The sequence below is a fragment of the Rutidosis leptorrhynchoides genome, chromosome 4, assembly GCF_046630445.1.
Source record: "Rutidosis leptorrhynchoides isolate AG116_Rl617_1_P2 chromosome 4, CSIRO_AGI_Rlap_v1, whole genome shotgun sequence".
Taxonomy (NCBI): Eukaryota; Viridiplantae; Streptophyta; class Magnoliopsida; order Asterales; family Asteraceae; genus Rutidosis; species Rutidosis leptorrhynchoides.
This window is the reverse complement of record NC_092336.1, coordinates 9,514,188-9,534,419: the sequence shown is the minus strand read 5'-3', so window position 1 is coordinate 9,534,419 and position 20,232 is coordinate 9,514,188. Positions and strand designations below refer to the sequence as shown.

Here is a 20,232-nt window from a genome sequence, read left to right as displayed (position 1 = left end):
AATAGAGAGGAAGAGATGGGGCCTGAATTTTAGACAGGACATGAAATCGCAGGCTGGTGTCCCAAAAATGACAATTTTTATTGTATGGTTTTTATTATTTTACTAATATTGAAATGTTGATATTGATATGATGCATCACGCCCACACGTTTTCTCTTCATTCTCTAGCCCAATTGTACTACCTTATTTCATACAAAAATCTCACTAAACACCAAATACCCAACCTACATCCACAGTCCATAGTGCAATAAGACATCATCTTTATCATACTCAAATTACATGATTCAAAGGGAATGGAGTGCAAAAAGATTTTAAACCAGTGTTGTCGACTTACGTTTTCAATTACATATACTTCGTACAAAGAAATGCAACCGGAAATTCATTGCTGTGCTCAAGTATATAGAATGAATTATGTATTGTACAATCGAAACTCTTATAGTACGTAGTACTTGTGCATTCGAGTCTGTTCAGTCTTATCTTCTTAATCTATTATGGGCGTTTTTATATGTGTATATTGAAAGTGTCTGGAAATTGGATTTCTAAGTCTACAAAAGATTGTTATCAATCTATAACTGAAGCATGATATAATATAATTATAATTATAATTTAGTTAGCAAAACAAAATGGTTTAATGTCCTTGAAAAGCATAAAAGTGAGCGCAGCTGCTTGCTTTCCCTGGAATTCATCGGTTTTCCACTCTCAGGTTATCAAAGAAGACCGAGTATTTTACTCAAACTTACGAGGGCTAACAGGGTTATGACCGTTTCCGCTCATTTTCACGAAGACCTCAAGATATGTTGCAAGGACATCAAGACCTAAACCATTATGCTATCTTGGGCTGGTTATATAATTTGGGTAGTAAAGTTATATGCCTTGTTATAGTAAAACAGAATAGTTTTGGGGCCCTTGAGAAGACTATAGAAGTGATTGCCTCTGCATGCTTTCTATAGACTTTATCCTACAATACAACCACAGTTACCCAACCAACGACATAATTATTGGTACAACTATGACCAACTGTTCGGTTATACCTAAATTTAGTAATCGTCTGGTAAGGGTAAGGGTAAGGGGTAAGGGGTAAGGGTGTGTTTTGCAAATAGTGAAAGCTTGTTGATAGAATTAATTTACGGAGTATATTCTAAAAATTATATGAACGAACCTTCATTTTTCAAGGATTTATTATTTCAGTGAACTATATAATCTGTTTGTTTTCGAAATGAAGCTTGTTCATATTTAAAAAATATCCCTTGAAATTCTTACTTAAAAAACATTAAGTTGAGACTAGAACGCTTTTTATGTGTTCTTAGTTTATAACAAATTATCGGCATATGAAAGTATATCTTACACAAGTATATGTTTCTTTGTTTGAAAGAAATTATCTTTGTTTCAAGATTTCTAACCTTCTCTTGGGCTAGCCCATGACCCAACCATCTACCATACGATTGTGCTAAGCTAACCGATTTGACGAATTACTTGTCGCCACCACCAAACATACCCATCATATCTCCCATGCCTTTGCCAGAACCCATTTGTTTCATCAAATTTTGTAAGCCACCCATGCCACCGATCTGCTTTAGCATTTGAGGAGGGAGAACCTTACTCATGTGTTGTGCGTTCATGTTTCTAGATAATGAACTCATATCTCCCTTTTTAGGTATTTTAAGACCCTTCATCTTGCTCCAGATCTTTGCCAATCGTTTATATTCTTCAAACATTTCAACAACTTCCCTCACTTGGCGACCCGCACCTCTTGCTATTCGCATCATCCTAGATTCATTCATGAGTTTTGGATTCGTGCTATCCAACTCTGCAAATAGAAAAGGTAGTTTATAATGGAGGTGGCAACTTTGACATGTTCAATAAAATACAAGAAGATTCGGAGATGTTTGAACTCTGTTGGGACAAACAGGTGTAAGTAGAAGCTAAAAAGGAAATGCGTCAAACAGGTGAAAGTCACTTGAAGTACAATTTAAATGCGTAAACCCTCCCAAATTATTTTACTTCAAAACCAGATCATTATTGAGCTGACCTAACTCGTTGTCATATTTAACACACGGAGTGTTAACAAATTAGCAAATTGCATAAAAACAAATTTTGGTCTGATCTAGTTATCTTGATCAGAATGATGATGCGTTGGTCACTTTGACCCTGATGACATTTTGAAAGCTTGAGCCTTTTCGTGAGCTCAAATAAAATGTGCTAACCAAAACAGATATCGGACCAAAGTTGAGTTATCAATATATACAAATTGCCCTTCTAAAAAAAGGATCTAAATTTTTGGACAAAAACTTTTGGATCAACTGTCGGACGCATACCAAAGTACTCGTTTTCGCTGGATCCTATAACTGGTTACCCAACTTGCCCAACCCAGCCATTTTGTCACCTCTAAGTTTAACCAACCTTCGTTAGTCATTGAATCCATCATTGTCATGTATCTTTTAATCTTTGCCTGGCTTTCCTTTTCATGGCCTTTAGGCATCAACTCTGAACTAAATCCTGGAAGCATTGAGAAAACCTACGTGATGAAAGTAAGAAAATAAATACATGAAACTGCAGAATTATAAGTCGGGTTTTATCATATAACCTAAAAATCCAACTTAATAGAATCATGTAATAGAATGGTGAACCTGATTGATAGGACCCATTTTGAGCAAGTTTTGAAATTGCTCATACATAATCCTCATTGTGAAATTTCCTTCCGAGAGCTTTTGAAGAAGCTCAGGCTGCTGATCCATAGGAACAACTTCTTGGATTTTGTCCATGAATCCAGACAAGTCACCCATGCCTAGTAGTTCGATGCAAAACAACTTTCAGATATACTGCCAGTGCATATGTAAAGAGAGGGGGCAGTTTTGACCCATTTACTTTTTAGCGAGTTGATTTGGATATATACTTTATCCGAAATAGGTCAAGCACTCAAGGTAGACACTTCAAAATCATAATCATAATTATAAACAAAATGGGTCCAAATTGACCTGTAGTGTATTTTACATATTTATAACCTCTTAGCTAGTTATATCAAAAAACAAATTGGTGCAAACCTAGTAGGCGGTTGACAAATGGTTTAACATCAAAAACTTCAAACTCATCCATATGTTCACCGGTTCCGATGAATATGACTGGGCTTTTTGTTGCTGCAACTCTGCATATAGAGGAACAAAAAATGATCTTTATATAAAAAACTTGAATCTCACCAAAATAGGGTTAGCCTCATAGATACAAAATGCATAATCTTATTGCACTTCTTCTATCAGTCAGATATTTTTTTTCAGCATTTGGTAAGAAAAAATGGTACTGTTATCAAAGCATATGAATAACACAACATCAAGAAAACAACACTTACGCACTAAGAGCTCCACCTCCCTTAGCATGGCCGTCCATTTTAGTAACAATTACAGCTCCAACAGCAACACTCTGCTTAAATGCTTGAGCTTGATCAAATGCGGCTTGACCGATACTGCTATCCATGACAAAGATAACAAGATCTGGTTTCTGCACCATTAGATACACAAGCCTTTAGCAACTCTCAGCAGCATTCAAGTACATAAAATGAAAAATATCTCAATGAAGGCGACAAATTAACTATACCGTCGCTTCAGCAACTTGACGCATCTCTTCGAAGAGAGCCACTTCTTGTTTGTGCCGACCACTTGTATCAACAATAATCAGATCACAGTTTTCCTTCTTGAACCTCTCAACACCTTCAACTGCAATTTTTACAGGGTCCGACTCCATATAACTGTAGGCAGAATACAGAGTTTAGTGGTGCAACAGGTAATATATACTAGCGACTTATTATATGTAAAACAGGTGGTCTCATAGTATCTTGTATCACTCGTCCTTGAGAAATAAGGGTTGCTATATTTCACCAACATACAAGTCTGCATACAAAAGTATATCATAAGATGACAAACATATTTGCTTTCTTATGAACTTAATAAAGGCTCTATGAAGACTATATACTCTATTTGCATATACTAAAATAAAGATCATTTGTAGAGTGCAGACCATGTGCACACCACAATATCACCCTATCAAGTATCATTGGATGTCGTACAACACCCTATACGCATATTTGTGGTGCTGTCATCATCACGTCAATTTTGGAGGTGTGAAGATCAATTCCCATACTATTATGACGATAGTTAGGATGAGTGACTAATTAAGATGTAGCAAGTAAGCCTACTTGTTCCAACCGGTTACAAACCGTTGATGCATAAACATAAAGACTAATTAAGATGTAGCAAGTGAGCCTACTTGTTCCAACCGGTTACAAACCCTTGATGCATAAACATGACTTTATGTCTAAAATCGAAACTTTATCTTTGCACCGTTCAGTAAAGTCCAGTTAACTATCAAGTGTTATTATTTCTCCTAACACTGTAAGTCCTAACTGATCGGTTTACTCAGGCATTAACTAATTCAAAGTAGACTCATAATGGTCCTTGCTATCAGATATAATAGATGTATGGGTGCGCATTTAATAGATAAGCAAACTAACCTTCCATAGAACGGAATCTTGGCCTTTGTTGCATTCTGTTTTAGTTGATCAAAAGCACCAGCTCTGAATGTATCTGCACAAACCAGAGCTGGTTTCCAGCCCTTCTTCTGGTGGTGATATGCATACTTTGTACAGGTTGTCGTTTTTCCGGAACCTGAATTATTAAGTCAATAAACACGTCATCGAGAATGTAAAGTCAGAATACACTGCAAGTTAATATATGATTACGTGGTAGTACCGCATTACATATATAAACAACATAATATATGTGACCAAAATACCTTGTAGACCCACAAACATGACAACACTTGGTTTGCTTTTTTTAGGTGTGAAAGACGGCTTCCCGGGATCTAACATCTTGCAGAGCTCGCTAAAAATAGCCTAAAAATGATAAATCATTATCAAATGGCGAAAACTTACATATAATAGATACCACATAATTTTGTCTAACAGTGAAGAATACATAGGAGATAAACAAAAATAACCAACAGAAACCAAACAGTCGTTCCTAACACTAGCTCATGTTCAAGGATGATTACAAGGTTTACAAGAACAAAAGGAATAGGCAGGTGTTACAATCAACTTTCTTTCAATGCATACAAATATCTATAATAATCCCATCCGTCGTTGCATTATTTCATTGTGTTAGGGTAACAGATAGCCGTTCAAAGGGTAAAAAGGTTCTGTGTATCAGTGTACAAGCTAGCAACAATGATCATTAATTAGCATCTCTAGCTCATAGTCACATGGAACTGGGAGCATTTTGGCACGGGAACTGGGAAGTTTTTGGGGCGGGAATGTGGATGGAGAACACAGTTCTCTACGCCTATGCCCCTAAAATTTGGTACGAGTAGGAGTAGACTCAATTGGATTGGTCTGGTAATTTGAAATTTGAACGTGTTGCAAAAAAATCTAATTCACTGAAATATATATGTTCATACCATGCAAATAAAATTCTCTAAGTGATAGTCTAATACGTAACACACAACCAATCGGATTCTGGGATGCATTAATTGCTCTTCAAAGTGAATTTAAAGTTTTGAATTTCAGATTTTTCTGGGCCATGGAGAATGTAACTTCTCTGATCAAATGTTTCTGTACCATTAAATGTTTTTGAAACCTTCCATTGAATCAGTTCTCGAACTTCGACTCATTGAGTTCTTAATAAATAAATTCCAGATTAAAGTCAGTGAGTCGGTCAAGTATTATCAAACTTGCTACTTAAATCATCACATAAATCTACTAAATGCAGATTTTTTCATTCAATTTTCCAACAACTGGTGATGTCACAATCTCCAAATTGTAACACGGCACAGCTTAATCCTGTGTCGCATTTTTGCTATCCAAATCACGATCCTACAGTTTCTGGAACGCTAATTGCAAACTACAATAGTTTGATAAAATGTAATAAATGATTGGGAATGTAGATTACGCAAATCATAATCCAAACGTTTCCAAAAATATAGAGTGCAGGGTGACTCGTGATTTATGTTAGTATGCTCTAGCTTGTTGCTCAAATGTCTTTCATAAATAACATTAATCAGATTATGTCACTGTTGAGAAAGTTCTCAAAATTCAAGCAAATCTTAGTTTAAAAAGAAAAAGAAAAAAAAAAAAAAATGTGAACCCAACAACATTTCTGTCATCCAGAGCATAGCCACAAGCTTTTCACTATCATAATGGATATTATATAGATGATTTCCACTGATCTCATAAACAACTTTAATAAGCTAGAATCAATCTCTCTCACACACACACGTTTAGATATTATGAAAAAATGGTTATAACGCACACTGATTGCTCTTTCCACTTTTTCTGTTTCAGGACATCATAGTGCATTCAAAGGAATTGGGGGTTAATTAGTTCATACATAAATATAAATACATTGTAATCAAAACTACTAAATTCTCATACGCATATTTGAGTGTGAGATGGTAACCATAGACTCTTTAAATTCGAAACATCAAAATATTAAATACAACCACATTATTTTGTCCACCAAAGGCAGCGAGTGTAATAAAAAGCCAAAAGAGTGTATCTTATAGTTACCAATAAGTGAATAAATACAATTAATCAGATCACTATGTCCACATAAAGTTTTGAAATTTAACTTAAGCAGAGTGAATGTAATAAGAGAATAAATATGATCTGGATTACTTGAAACTCCACATATCACTGACTGTTGTATTCGATTTGTATCTATTCACAGTCCAACTGACAAACGAGAAACAGCCCAAACCAACTAACTACACGTGATCAGCAAAAAAAGTTGTACATGTATATAGTTAATGGGGTAGGTTCATTAAAACGAATTATACAAAATGTGGCCATGATATGTAAATTTAGTACCGCGCATTACGACAAGTGATACACCAAGTGCCACATGTCAGCACAGTACATGTAATTCTTGTAACGTTAACATTTGTTTAACAATAAGTCAATAGCCAACCCTTATAAGTATATATACACACTCAATCAGGTTCATTCAATTGAACTCAATTCATCAAAGCAGCCACATAGTCATATCATTAATGAACTAAAAACGGATCAAATCAAATTAACATATCAATTCAGCTACATGATAATAAACACACATACACATGTAATTCTCTTAAACTACACAGCATTGAAAAAAAAAATTGAGTTAGGTTATATAAACCTGCTGGATGATTCTTCGTTTGTTATGTCCAGCAGCAAGATCATCGAGATTAACGATCTTCTTAATATTGACTTGCATTTCACGAACAAGTTTGAATTGAACATCGGATTGAAGAAGAGCGCGGGAGATTTCATTTAGACACTCGTTAAGAACTTTTTCATCGATGATCGTTGCATTGCTCATCTGCTGGAGAGCACGTGAAATGCTCCCACCTAACTCTGCTAACACCATCTTTGATTAATTTCTGTTAATCTGCTCAGGAGAGAATCTGAAACCGTAATTTGGGGAAATTATGCTTTGTAATAAGGGTTTCAGATTTAGGGTTTGGATGGGAAAGGGGATAAACAAGTATGTCGCTGGATTAACCGGTCTCACCCGGATTCTGTTAATTTTTTTGACAAAATTACGCTGTTGGTCCCTAACATTTGATTAAAATTGCATGGTAGCCACTTGTGTTTTTCAACCTAACAACCGTTACAATCTTTCGTTAAAATCAGTCATGTGCATGGCACGTGAGGATATTTTTATCTAATTTTTAATTTCTTTTAATTTCTCATTTAACTCACATTCATCTCCTTGGTTTCAATACATTTCTATTTCCATTTAAGTTTTCAACTTTTCTTCAAGCTCCAAATCCTTAACATACAAATAAAACAAAAAAATTCGAATGCAATAATTGAAAAAGATGAAGCCGGTGTTTCACGAGTGACGATGCACCAAAACATCGTGTCCAGATTGGCAAAACACCATCCGACATTGTTCCAGTAGCATTTGTGCGGTAAAATGGTGTCTACCATGTATGCTCTAAATAATAATATGTACTAGTTAAATACAATAACAATAATAATATTTCATATTTTAAGTAATAATGTAATATTATTATGACAGATTGACGATAGTACACTTTTAAACATTCATAATACGTAACAATATGCTCTTCGAAAAGTATTGTCAATATTTCCTCTTACTTCAGAAAAAAGAAAAGTTAAATGGTTTTTGATTATCATTGTTCGATCATAAAACATTAAAACATAAACTTTTTTCAACTTTTGTTTTAATTTTGCTTTTTTGTTTCAAGTCGTGACCTGGTGATGATCGGTAAATACTTTTCGCAACCAGGTTGTGACCGAGTCATTTTTGTTTTTCGTTTTTGGATGTGTCTTTTGTTGAATTTTTCAAACATTTTGACATTTTGGATTTTTGATTTTGGATATGATTTGTTTTTGACACTTATGGGATTTCAAGTAAACTTTTTTTTATCCGATTATCAAAATGAAAAGGTTTAATTATATACGATTTTTCGAGATTTGAGGAGTTTTTATCATATTATGAATTTTTTTTAAGTAGGACGCTAACAAGCTTTATTATATTCTTGACCTAAGAAGATTATAATTTGAGAAAGAAGATACATACGACTTAAATTAATCATTGTCTAATAATTTTTGTACTCTTATATCCTAGACTTTTGTTGACCAAATTGTGAACACCAACAAATCCTAGACAAAATTACACGGTTGGTACCTGATGTTTGGTCGAAATTACACTTTTGTTTATGCTTTAAATTAATTTATGTATACAGTTTTTTTAGTCAACAGTTTGGGATTAACCAGGGGGACTTAACCACCCACGCATTCATCTCCCGTAGTTGCATAACCCGCTTCCAACTACTGACCTGAAGGAAACCCGGACCAATCCTAAAGATGATTATTTAAACTACTAGTACTAATTAGAGTTGAGTTATGAATTAGAATTGTTCAACATGGAGAAGTCATGTACACGACAACTATTCTAGCATTTCTACTGTTTTAGAGCTATGTAGGATCCTTATAGAAAGTAAAAAGAGTGAGGCATATGGTTTGATTGAAAGATTATCGCGACTAATTTTGACACTTCCAGTTTTGAATGCTACAACCGAGAGGGCATTTTCATCAATGAAGATATGCAAAAATCGACTTCGTAAGACGATTTTCTTGCATCTAACTTGGTAGTTTACATCGAAAGAGAAATTGCACAAATGTTTGATCCAGAGTCTGTAATTGATGAGTTTAAGAACCTCAAGGGTCGTCGAGCTATGTTGTAGCACTTTTTTATGACTGCATATTTATATGACACTACATGTTTTGTTTGATTTACCTCTGCCACACTCGTGTTCATCTTCAAGCTTCATCTCTGCCTGCTTAGATTCGCTTGTTTGTAGATAGTGATTGCTCGTTTGTTTTAGGTAGTTTTGTTTCTATAGTCTCGAGTGTAGCCGATATGTTTTGTTTATAAGTTTGTTCGATTTCTTTCATCTTTCGTTTAAAGTAATTTTGTTATATAATTTTCTAGAGTTTTGTAAAAAAATTTTAAAAAAAATATTTTTACAATAAAATAATTACACTTCAAGACCCTCGTTGTGTTATATTGCCTCTCCCTATATGTCCAACAAGACTCGACCACGTAGGTGCAACCGCCTTAACCCCTCTATAAATGTCAAATCGCACCCATCTATGTTCGTCTTATTTTATTTTCCCCTTTATTTCACTAACTTGGGGGCTCCACGCTCTCACTACTGTACCGTGACCCGAAACCCTAGCTAGCGCCATTAAAAACCTCACAAATACACCTTCTCGCTCCTAATTAATCCTTACAATCCCTTTATCTCGTTACATCAATCACACGCACTTCCACTTGCGGTAGATTTCTCTTAAAATCTCGTCTCAATCTCGTTATCACTATTTCTAGGGTTTATGGTTAGGTTTTAAGTAATCATGTGGAATAACAACAACGGTGAATCGATGTGGAATAATAACGGTATGATTGCACCTCCGGGTACTGGTGGTCCACCGCCGTTAGCGCCGCCGGGTACTGGTGGTGCTGGTGGCTCAATACCACCACCGCCTGCTGCTCAACCGTCGTATAATGTGTTACCTTCTCCGGCTGAAGCGGAAGCCAGGTTAGAAGAAAAAGCGAGGAAGTGGATGCAGTTGAACTCTAAACGTTATGGTGATAAAAGGAAATTTGGTTTTGTTGAGACTCAGAAGGAAGATATGCCTCCTGAACATGTTAGGAAGATAATTAAGTGAGTTTATTTGTTCCATTTATAACTGTATAAGTCATTTATCAGATATTTCATACACGTTAATTGGCGTCTGCTAACTTTTATACTATTCTGCTATTTTTTGTTTATATAGGGATCATGGTGATATGTCATCAAAAAAATATAGACATGATAAGCGTGTATACCTAGGGGCTCTTAAGTTTGTTCCTCATGCAGTTTACAAGCTTCTAGAGAACATGCCAATGCCATGGGAACAGGTACTGTGTTTCCATTTCACTTGCTTGTCTCCTTAACTTAATTTTGTTGATGTCATGAGATTTATATTAACTACTGTCTCATATACCCATTTAATCTTTTTCTTTGCATAGGTCCGTGATGTTAAGGTGCTATACCACATTACTGGTGCAATTACATTTGTGAATGAGATACCATGGGTTGTTGAACCAATATATCTGGCTCAGGTATGCATTTTTTATATACTATCGTTGTATTGTAGATATTAACAATTGTGCTCTCGTTCCTTTGAATTTGTTTGAGTTGCTTGCTCATAGACAAAGAACTTGATTTCGATGAATTTATGCAGTGGGGTACTATGTGGATCATGATGAGAAGGGAAAAGAGAGATCGAAGGCATTTCAAAAGAATGCGTTTTCCTCCATTTGATGATGAAGAGCCTCCACTGGATTATGCTGACAATCTTCTGGACGTGGATCCTTTGGAACCAATTCAGCTAGAATTAGACGAGGAGGAGGATTCGGCTGTGTATACTTGGTTTTATGACCATAAGCCTCTTGTGAAGACCAAACTTATCAACGGACCAAGTTATCGGAAGTGGCATCTTTCACTCCCTATCATGGCCACACTTCATCGTTTGGCTGGCCAGTTACTATCCGATCTTATTGATCGAAATTACTTCTATTTGTTTGATATGGAGTCTTTTTTCACGGCTAAAGCTCTTAACATGTGCATACCTGGTACGTTCTTTTAATTGAATGTATTAATTTTTCAGATAGTTATTTGTTGGATCTACATACGAATTACCTATTGTTTTTATTATGAGCGAACTGTTTATGTGCGACTCTGTTGAGCATTTTGTAAGTTAGTTACCTATATTGTATGCAGGTGGTCCAAAATTTGAACCTTTGTATCGTGACATGGAGAAAGGTGATGAGGATTGGAATGAGTTCAATGATATCAACAAGCTCATTATTCGGTCACCTTTGAGGACTGAGTACAGGATTGCTTTTCCTCATCTGTATAACAATAGGCCAAGGAAAGTACGATTATGCGTCTATCATACACCAATGGTAATGTATATAAAAACGGAGGATCCAGATTTACCTGCTTTTTATTATGATCCCCTGATACACCCAATAACTTCTGCGAACAAAGATCGGCGCGATAAGAAAATCGAGGATGAGGAAGATGATGACGATTTCTGTTTGCCAGAGGGTGTGGAACCTTTGCTTACTAGCACCCCGTTATATACAGACACTACAGCTGCTGGTATTTCTCTGTTGTTTGCACCCCGCCCCTTCAACATGAGGTCTGGGCGCATGCGACGTGCTGAAGATATCCCTCTCGTGTCTGAGTGGTTTAAAGAACACTGGTATGGAATCGGTTTTTTTAAGAGTCCATTATTTTATCTTATTAGTGTTTTCTAATTTGGTTGTCAAGACTGTTTTTTTAGCACGGAATATTGGTGTTCTTTTGGATGTGTCATTTTCAGTTACCTTTTGATTATAATTAATGTGGATCTTTTTTACAGTCCTCCATCATATCCAGTGAAGGTTCGGGTCAGCTACCAGAAACTATTGAAGTGTTTTGTTTTGAATGAGCTGCACCATAGACCACCTAAAGCTCAAAAGAAGAAGCACTTGTTCCGCTCTCTTCAGGCTACTAAGTTTTTCCAGACCACAGAACTTGACTGGGCTGAAGCCGGTCTACAAGTTTGCAAGCAGGGATACAACATGCTAAATCTGTTGATTCATAGGAAGAACCTTAACTATCTTCATCTTGACTATAATTTCAACTTAAAGCCCGTTAAGACTCTTACAACCAAAGAGCGTAAGAAGTCACGGTTCGGAAACGCGTTCCATTTATGTCGTGAAATCTTGCGTTTAACAAAGCTTGTTGTTGATGCTAATATTCAGTTCCGGTTGGGGAATGTGGATGCCTTCCAGTTGGCTGATGGTCTTCAGTATACTTTCTCACATGTTGGCCAGTTGACTGGTATGTATCGTTACAAGTACCGACTCATGAGGCAGATTCGAATGTGTAAAGATCTGAAACATTTGATTTATTACCGTTTTAACACCGGGCCTGTTGGAAAGGGACCTGGATGTGGGTTCTGGGCTCCAATGTGGAGGGTTTGGTTGTTCTTCTTGCGTGGTATAGTGCCTCTACTGGAGAGGTGGCTGGGAAATTTACTTGCTCGTCAATTTGAGGGACGGCATTCTAAAGGGGTGGCTAAAACTGTTACAAAGCAACGTGTTGAAAGTCACTTTGATCTGGAACTACGCGCAGCTGTGATGCATGATGTTCTTGATGCCATGCCAGGTTATACTCTTAAATATACATCTATGTTTGATGCTCACTAGCTGTGTGTTATATAGTTAATATGGAACATAAGTTTGCTCTGATTAATCTTTCTTTTTTTATGGATTTTCAGAGGGAATTAAGCAGAATAAGGCAAGAACCATTTTGCAGCACTTGAGTGAAGCATGGCGCTGTTGGAAGGCAAACATTCCTTGGAAGGTATGTGAACTTTACTTTTTTTGTTACTAACATTTATGACACGTTCTTCATTATGTTTTTTCATCTAACTTTGGTTTTTATAGGTTCCCGGTCTGCCGGTTCCAATTGAGAACATGATTCTCCGGTATGTGAAGTCAAAGGCTGATTGGTGGACAAATGTTGCTCACTATAATCGGGAACGTATAAGAAGGGGTGCCACCGTTGATAAGACTGTATGTAGGAAAAATTTGGGGAGATTGACTCGTCTTTGGCTGAAGGCGGAACAGGTATGTATATATGTTTGTGTGTGCATACAGAACAGCTTACAATGTCGGACAAAGTTCATGTTTCTTAGTTATAGGCTTTTGGTATATACTTATGATTATGATATTGTGTCTTTTTTTACAGGAGAGACAACACAATTACTTGAAAGATGGTCCATATGTGACCCCAGAGGAAGCTGTGGCTATTTACACAACAACTGTACATTGGCTGGAATCAAGAAAGTTTTCACCCATACCGTTTCCTCCACTGTCTTACAAGCATGACACAAAGCTTCTTATTCTTGCTCTTGAGAGGCTTAAAGAATCATATAGTGTAGCTGTGAGGTTAAATCAGCTTCAGAGAGAAGAACTGGGTTTAATTGAACAAGCCTATGACAATCCACACGAGGCGTTATCAAGAATAAAACGTCATCTTCTTACCCAACGTGCTTTCAAGGAAGTAAGTTCTTGACATACCACTTGTATGGTTATTTTCATATATTAATACTAAGCGGGTTATTTTTTGTAGGTTGGGATTGAGTTCATGGATTTATATAGCTATCTGATTCCAGTTTATGAGATTGAGCCACTTGAGAAGATCACAGATGCATATCTTGATCAGTATTTGTGGTACGAAGGTGACAAGCGTCATCTCTTTCCAAACTGGATCAAGCCTGCAGATTCAGAGCCACCACCACTCTTGGTTTACAAGTGGTGCCAGGGCATAAACAATTTGCAGGGTGTATGGGACACTGGTGATGGACAGTGTGTGGTGATGCTTCAGACGAAATTTGAGAAGTTTTTTGAAAAGATCGATTTAACGATGCTCAACAGGCTTCTACGACTGGTCCTTGACCATAACATTGCCGATTATGTTACTGCAAAGAACAATGTTGTGTTGTCTTATAAGGATATGAGTCACACAAACTCTTACGGACTGATACGTGGTCTTCAGTTTGCTTCTTTTGTGGTACAGTACTATGGACTTGTGTTGGATCTTTTACTTCTTGGTTTAACCCGTGCAAGTGAGATTGCTGGTCCGCCACAAATGCCTAACGAGTTCATCACTTTTTGGGACACCAAAGTTGAAACAAGACACCCAATACGGCTATACTCTCGTTACATTGATAAAGTGCACATCCTTTTCCGTTTCACACATGAGGAGGCTAGGGATCTTATCCAACGTTATCTTACTGAGCACCCTGATCCTAACAACGAAAATATGGTTGGTTACAATAATAAGAAGTGCTGGCCTAGAGATGCAAGAATGAGGCTCATGAAACATGATGGTAAACCCTTTTTTTTTACGTAATACAAGCAGGGATTTCTTAAATGGTGTGTATGACATTAATTTTTGAGACTCATTTTTGTTATGTATCTTTATTTCAGTGAATCTTGGGAGAAGTGTCTTCTGGGACATGAAGAATCGTCTTCCTCGGAGCATCACAACCCTGGAGTGGGAGAATGGTTTCGTTTCTGTTTATAGCAAGGACAATCCAAACCTGCTATTTAGCATGTATATTTTTTGATCCTTGACTACATGATGTAGCTTAATTATTTCTTTTATGATGACCCTTATTTAATTTTATAGTAACATATTTGTTCACGTTGTGCAGGTGTGGTTTTGAGGTTCGTATTTTGCCAAAAATAAGGATGACTCAGGAGGCATTCAGCAATACAAGAGATGGAGTTTGGAATTTGCAGAATGAACAGACCAAAGAGCGTACAGCAGTGGCGTTTTTACGGGTTGATGATGAACACATGAAAGTATTTGAAAATCGTGTTAGACAGATTCTTATGAGTTCAGGGTCTACAACGTTCACTAAAATCGTCAACAAGTGGAACACAGCTCTAATAGGTGCGGATTTTGGACTTCTGTTTGTTTTATAATTCGCATCCTCTTATAATTAGGAATAACTAAAAGTTTTGTTATCTTGCAGGCCTGATGACTTACTTTCGTGAAGCAACTGTGCATACACAGGAACTATTAGATCTGCTGGTAAAATGTGAAAACAAGATCCAAACCCGTATCAAGATTGGTTTAAATTCGAAGATGCCTAGCAGGTAGTTGTCTATACCGATTTAGTTAGTTTTTGCAGTATGTTTTCCTTTTTTAGCAATAACATTGAATAATTTTCTGCCCAATAGGTTTCCTCCCGTGATTTTTTACACACCTAAGGAGATAGGCGGACTTGGAATGTTGTCCATGGGTCACATATTGATTCCACAGAGTGATCTACGATACAGTCAGCAAACGGATGTTGGGGTGACTCACTTTAGGAGTGGTATGAGTCATGAAGAAGACCAATTGATTCCAAATCTATATCGTTATATACAGGTATATTGTGCTCTCTTCAGATTCTATGATGTTGTATATGGCTCTCAATCTTCAGATTCTATGATGTCGTATATGGCATTCGTGTCCTGACGGGTTTTATGTTTTTAACAGCCATGGGAGAGCGAGTTCATTGATTCACAACGTGTATGGGCAGAATATGCTCTGAAGCGCCAGGAAGCTCAATCACAAAACAGGCGTTTAACACTAGAGGACTTGGAGGTGAGTGTCGATTTCTCATATTTCTATACATACGTTATTGCATTCGTATCACATGTGAAATATACTCTGCATTGACAGGATTTATAATTTGTGCCAAGTACGTTTAAATTAATAATCTTGTAAAATGTCAGGACTCATGGGACCGTGGGATACCAAGAATTAATACCTTGTTCCAGAAGGATCGACACACATTAGCGTATGACAAAGGATGGAGGGTGCGAACAGATTTCAAGCAATACCAAGTTCTGAAACAAAATCCATTTTGGTGGACCCACCAGAGGCATGATGGTAAACTTTGGAACTTAAATAATTATCGAACTGACGTTATCCAAGCACTTGGTGGTGTTGAGGGAATTCTGGAGCATACACTGTTCAAGGGAACATAGTACGTTTAACTGTTTCTTTCCAACTCTTTTATTTAACTATAAAGACAATCTTTGTTGTTTTAAAGTTTAGAATACCAGAATGTTATTGTGATCCTTTATTTTTATTATTACAGTTTCCCAACATGGGAGGGTCTGTTTTGGGAGAAAGCATCAGGTTTTGAGGAATCGATGAAGTACAAGAAGCTGACTAATGCTCAGAGATCAGGGTTGAACCAAATTCCAAACCGTAGGTTCACACTTTGGTGGTCACCTACCATTAACCGAGCTAATGTTTACGTCGGTTTTCAAGTGCAACTGGATCTGACCGGAATATTCATGCACGGAAAGATTCCAACCCTGAAGATCTCTCTCATTCAGATCTTCCGTGCTCACTTGTGGCAAAAGGTCCACGAGAGTGTTGTGATGGATCTTTGTCAGGTACTGGATCAAGAGTTGGATGCATTGGAGATCGAAACTGTGCAGAAGGAAACAATTCATCCGAGAAAGAGTTACAAAATGAACAGCTCCTGTGCTGATATTCTTCTATTTGCTGCACATAGATGGCCCATGTCAAAACCCAGTCTTGTAGCTGAGTCGAAAGACGTTTTCGATCAGAAAGCAAGTAATAAGTATTGGATTGACGTGCAGCTTCGCTGGGGTGATTATGATTCACATGATATCGAGCGTTATACCAGGGCTAAATTTATGGACTACACCACAGATAACATGTCCATTTATCCATCACCAACAGGTATATCATTGGAGTTTGTTGCCTATCTTATTACATGCTAATCTGTAAATCTTTGTTTTTTTTGTTTAGCATGTGACTAAAGCTGTTCTATTTACACTTGTAGGGGTGATGATTGGTCTAGATCTTGCGTACAACTTGCATTCTGCTTTTGGTAATTGGTTCCCGGGGTCAAAGCCACTACTTGCTCAGGCTATGAATAAGATTATGAAGGTATGTTACAATGTCTTCACTTTAATATTCAGGTTGCTATGGTATTGAACTTTAATTGGAGTTTTGGATTTTGGATTTAGGTGTGTAGAAATTGATAATATATTTTTTTTGTTATGCAGTCAAATCCAGCTTTATACGTCTTAAGGGAACGTATAAGGAAAGGATTGCAGCTGTATTCTTCGGAGCCAACTGAACCGTATCTGTCATCTCAAAATTACGGAGAAATCTTCAGCAATCAGATCATATGGTTTGTTGATGACACAAATGTGTATCGTGTGACCATCCACAAGACTTTTGAAGGAAATCTTACAACAAAACCCATCAATGGTGCTATTTTCATTTTCAATCCGCGCACAGGACAGCTATTTTTGAAGGTATATTCTTGATGTGACATTCAGTTCTTTGTAGAGGTTATACATAATTATCTATCAAAATACATGAGGGTCAAAAGAAACCATTTTGATTTGTGATGAAGCCAGTCGTTAAATTTTCATGAACTTTAATTTCGTTAATGACATGGAATATTTTTTGATTACATAAATGATTTCAATGGCTACTGATGACTGTTCAAATGAAATGATTGATATGCGTTAAAGATATACTTTAGTTAACATTATAATTATAAATTATATTATATTTTATTGCAGGTTATCCACACAAGTGTGTGGGCAGGTCAAAAACGTCTTGGTCAATTGGCTAAGTGGAAAACAGCAGAAGAGGTGGCTGCTCTTGTTCGTTCCTTGCCTGTTGAGGAACAGCCTAAACAGATCATCGTCACTCGTAAAGGCATGTTGGATCCTCTTGAGGTCCATTTGCTCGATTTTCCAAATATCGTTATTAAGGGAAGCGAGTTGCAGCTTCCATTCCAAGCATGTTTGAAAATCGAGAAATTTGGTGATCTGATTCTCAAGGCATCAGAACCTCAAATGGTTCTCTTCAATATATATGATGATTGGTTAAAGAGTATATCTTCATACACAGCCTTCTCCAGGCTCATTTTGATTTTGCGAGCTCTACATGTAAACAATGAGAAGGCAAAAATGTTGCTCAAGCCTGATAAGACAATTGTCACTGAGCCCCATCACATCTGGCCATCCCTTACGGATGATCAATGGGTCAAGGTAAGCCCCTTAAAAAATATAAATTCACATTATATATAACCGGTTGCTTGTGTCTTATTCGAACGGAAGCTAATGCCTCTCTTGCTGCAGGTTGAAGTTGCTTTGAGAGATCTCATATTATCTGATTATGCAAAGAAGAATAATGTAAATACTTCAGCACTAACACAATCCGAGATACGTGATATCATACTTGGAGCTGAAATCACTCCACCTTCTCAACAACGACAGCAAATAGCTGAGATAGAGAAACAGGTACTTGCTAACACTCTGTTGGATATCATAGTTTTACATGTCATTTGAAATTCTGTTTTATTGGCTTATTGCATTAGCTGATTATGTCTATGATAGTCATTGTTTTGAATGATATGTTCTGATTATTCTGTGTTTCTAATACTGTCTGTAATCTCATCAAATTTTGGGTTGTTACTCATGTGTGGTGTTTGGTTTGTATACTGTAGGCAAAAGAAGCTAGTCAACTGACAGCTGTCACTACCAGGACCACAAACGTTCATGGTGATGAACTTATTGTAACCACCACAAGTCCTTATGAACAAGCTGCATTTGGTTCCAAGACGGATTGGCGTGTGAGAGCAATATCAGCTACAAACCTTTATCTCCGTGTGAACCACATATATGTTAACTCAGAGGACATAAAGGTAAAATCAGTTATACTTATTTGTAACATTTGTTGTATTTATGTTTCGAAGATCTTATAACTTATGTGGTTGGATTTAATTTCTGTGCAGCAAACGGGGTACACATACATCATGCCGAAGAACATTTTGAAGAAATTCATATGCATTGCTGACTTGCGAACTCAAATCGCTGGGTACTTGTATGGTGTAAGTCCACCTGATAATCCCCAAGTGAAAGAAATCCGGTGTATCGCAATGCCACCTCAGTGGGGTACGCATCAACAAGTTCATCTTCCATCTGCTCTCCCTGAACACGACTTCCTTAACGATCTGGAACCTTTGGGATGGATGCACACTCAGCCAAATGAGCTCCCTCAGCTTTCACCTCAGGTTCGTATTCGTACTTAAAACTTTTATGACATCAGTGGCAGTTTTCAGGCTAAAGCTTTTCTTTTGCTTACGTGCGTGAATTTATTCTGCAGGATCTGACGTCTCATGCACGGATATTGGAAAACAACAAGCAATGGGATGGGGAGAAATCTATCATACTGACATGCAGTTTCACTCCTGGTTCTTGCTCGTTGACTGCATATAAGCTGACTCCCACTGGTTACGAATGGGGTCGTGCAAATAAAGATACTGGTAGTAATCCCCATGGTTACTTGCCAACTCACTATGAGAAGGTTCAAATGCTTCTAAGTGACCGTTTTCTTGGTTTTTACATGGTAAGGAAGTCATTAATATAAGTCTGCAGTTTATATATTCCATGTTACAATAGTATCCATCTATGTCTCTGTAACTAAACATGCCCCCTTTTATTGTGGCTCAGGTTCCTGATAATGGTCCGTGGAATTACAACTTCATGGGAGTGAAGCATACAGTTAGCATGAGGTACGGAATAAAACTGGGGACCCCACGAGAGTATTATCATGAAGACCACAGGCCGACACATTTCTTAGAGTTTAGCAATTTGGAAGAGGGTGATGTGGCAGAAGGAGATCGCGAGGACACATTTTCATAGACCAGATCCCACAGTTATAGCACGGTAGATAATGGGTTGTACGTTTAAGCTGGAAATCTTTCGTCGGATTGTTATGCAAAGAATATGCTTTAATGTAAATATGCATTTTGATTCTCCTTATATTCTGTAATCATCCAAACCTGGTTCCCAACTGCTAAGGCAGTGGGTTAAACTAAGATTTTGTAGGTCTTTGAATACCATGTTCCTTGAGCTAGCTAACATTGTTGAAGCTTAGATATTTGACAAAACAATGGAAGCTTCTACAGTATTATACTATTATGCTCTAGAGTTTGCAGACCGCAATCTGTTGTTCCACGTTTTAAATTTGTTTTTTTGCGAACTGCTGTTGGAGTTTAATTGCGGTCACCTTAAAA

General features: G+C 37.1%; 2 protein-coding genes across 2 annotated transcripts; one reads left to right on the top strand and one right to left on the bottom strand.

The window, feature by feature from the left end:
• Positions 1–1,231: 1,231 nt before the first annotated feature.
• Positions 1,232–7,437, bottom strand: LOC139904576 (signal recognition particle subunit SRP54 2-like). The gene is made up of 9 exons (XM_071886490.1): positions 7,160–7,437; positions 4,782–4,881; positions 4,501–4,654; positions 3,588–3,738; positions 3,343–3,491; positions 3,041–3,141; positions 2,627–2,784; positions 2,400–2,514; positions 1,232–1,806 (listed from the first exon to the last, which is right to left on the bottom strand). Exons 1-9 carry the CDS (start codon positions 7,388–7,390, stop codon positions 1,469–1,471), a joined length of 1,497 nt encoding a protein of 498 aa, XP_071742591.1. The 5' UTR covers positions 7,391–7,437; the 3' UTR covers positions 1,232–1,468.
• Positions 7,438–9,697: 2,260 nt separating this feature from the next.
• Positions 9,698–20,072, top strand: LOC139839962 (pre-mRNA-processing-splicing factor 8A). Its single transcript, XM_071830176.1, has 25 exons — positions 9,698–10,220; positions 10,333–10,456; positions 10,568–10,660; positions 10,783–11,173; positions 11,322–11,808; positions 11,968–12,758; positions 12,871–12,956; positions 13,040–13,222; positions 13,344–13,658; positions 13,728–14,487; positions 14,588–14,714; positions 14,815–15,056; positions 15,139–15,262; positions 15,347–15,536; positions 15,648–15,755; positions 15,887–16,140; positions 16,255–16,871; positions 16,975–17,081; positions 17,201–17,455; positions 17,729–18,202; positions 18,293–18,454; positions 18,661–18,858; positions 18,949–19,227; positions 19,320–19,562; positions 19,667–20,072. The coding sequence occupies exons 1-25, from the start codon at positions 9,910–9,912 to the stop codon at positions 19,856–19,858; spliced, it is 7,113 nt and encodes a 2,370-aa protein (XP_071686277.1). The 5' UTR covers positions 9,698–9,909; the 3' UTR covers positions 19,859–20,072.
• Positions 20,073–20,232: the final 160 nt, after the last annotated feature.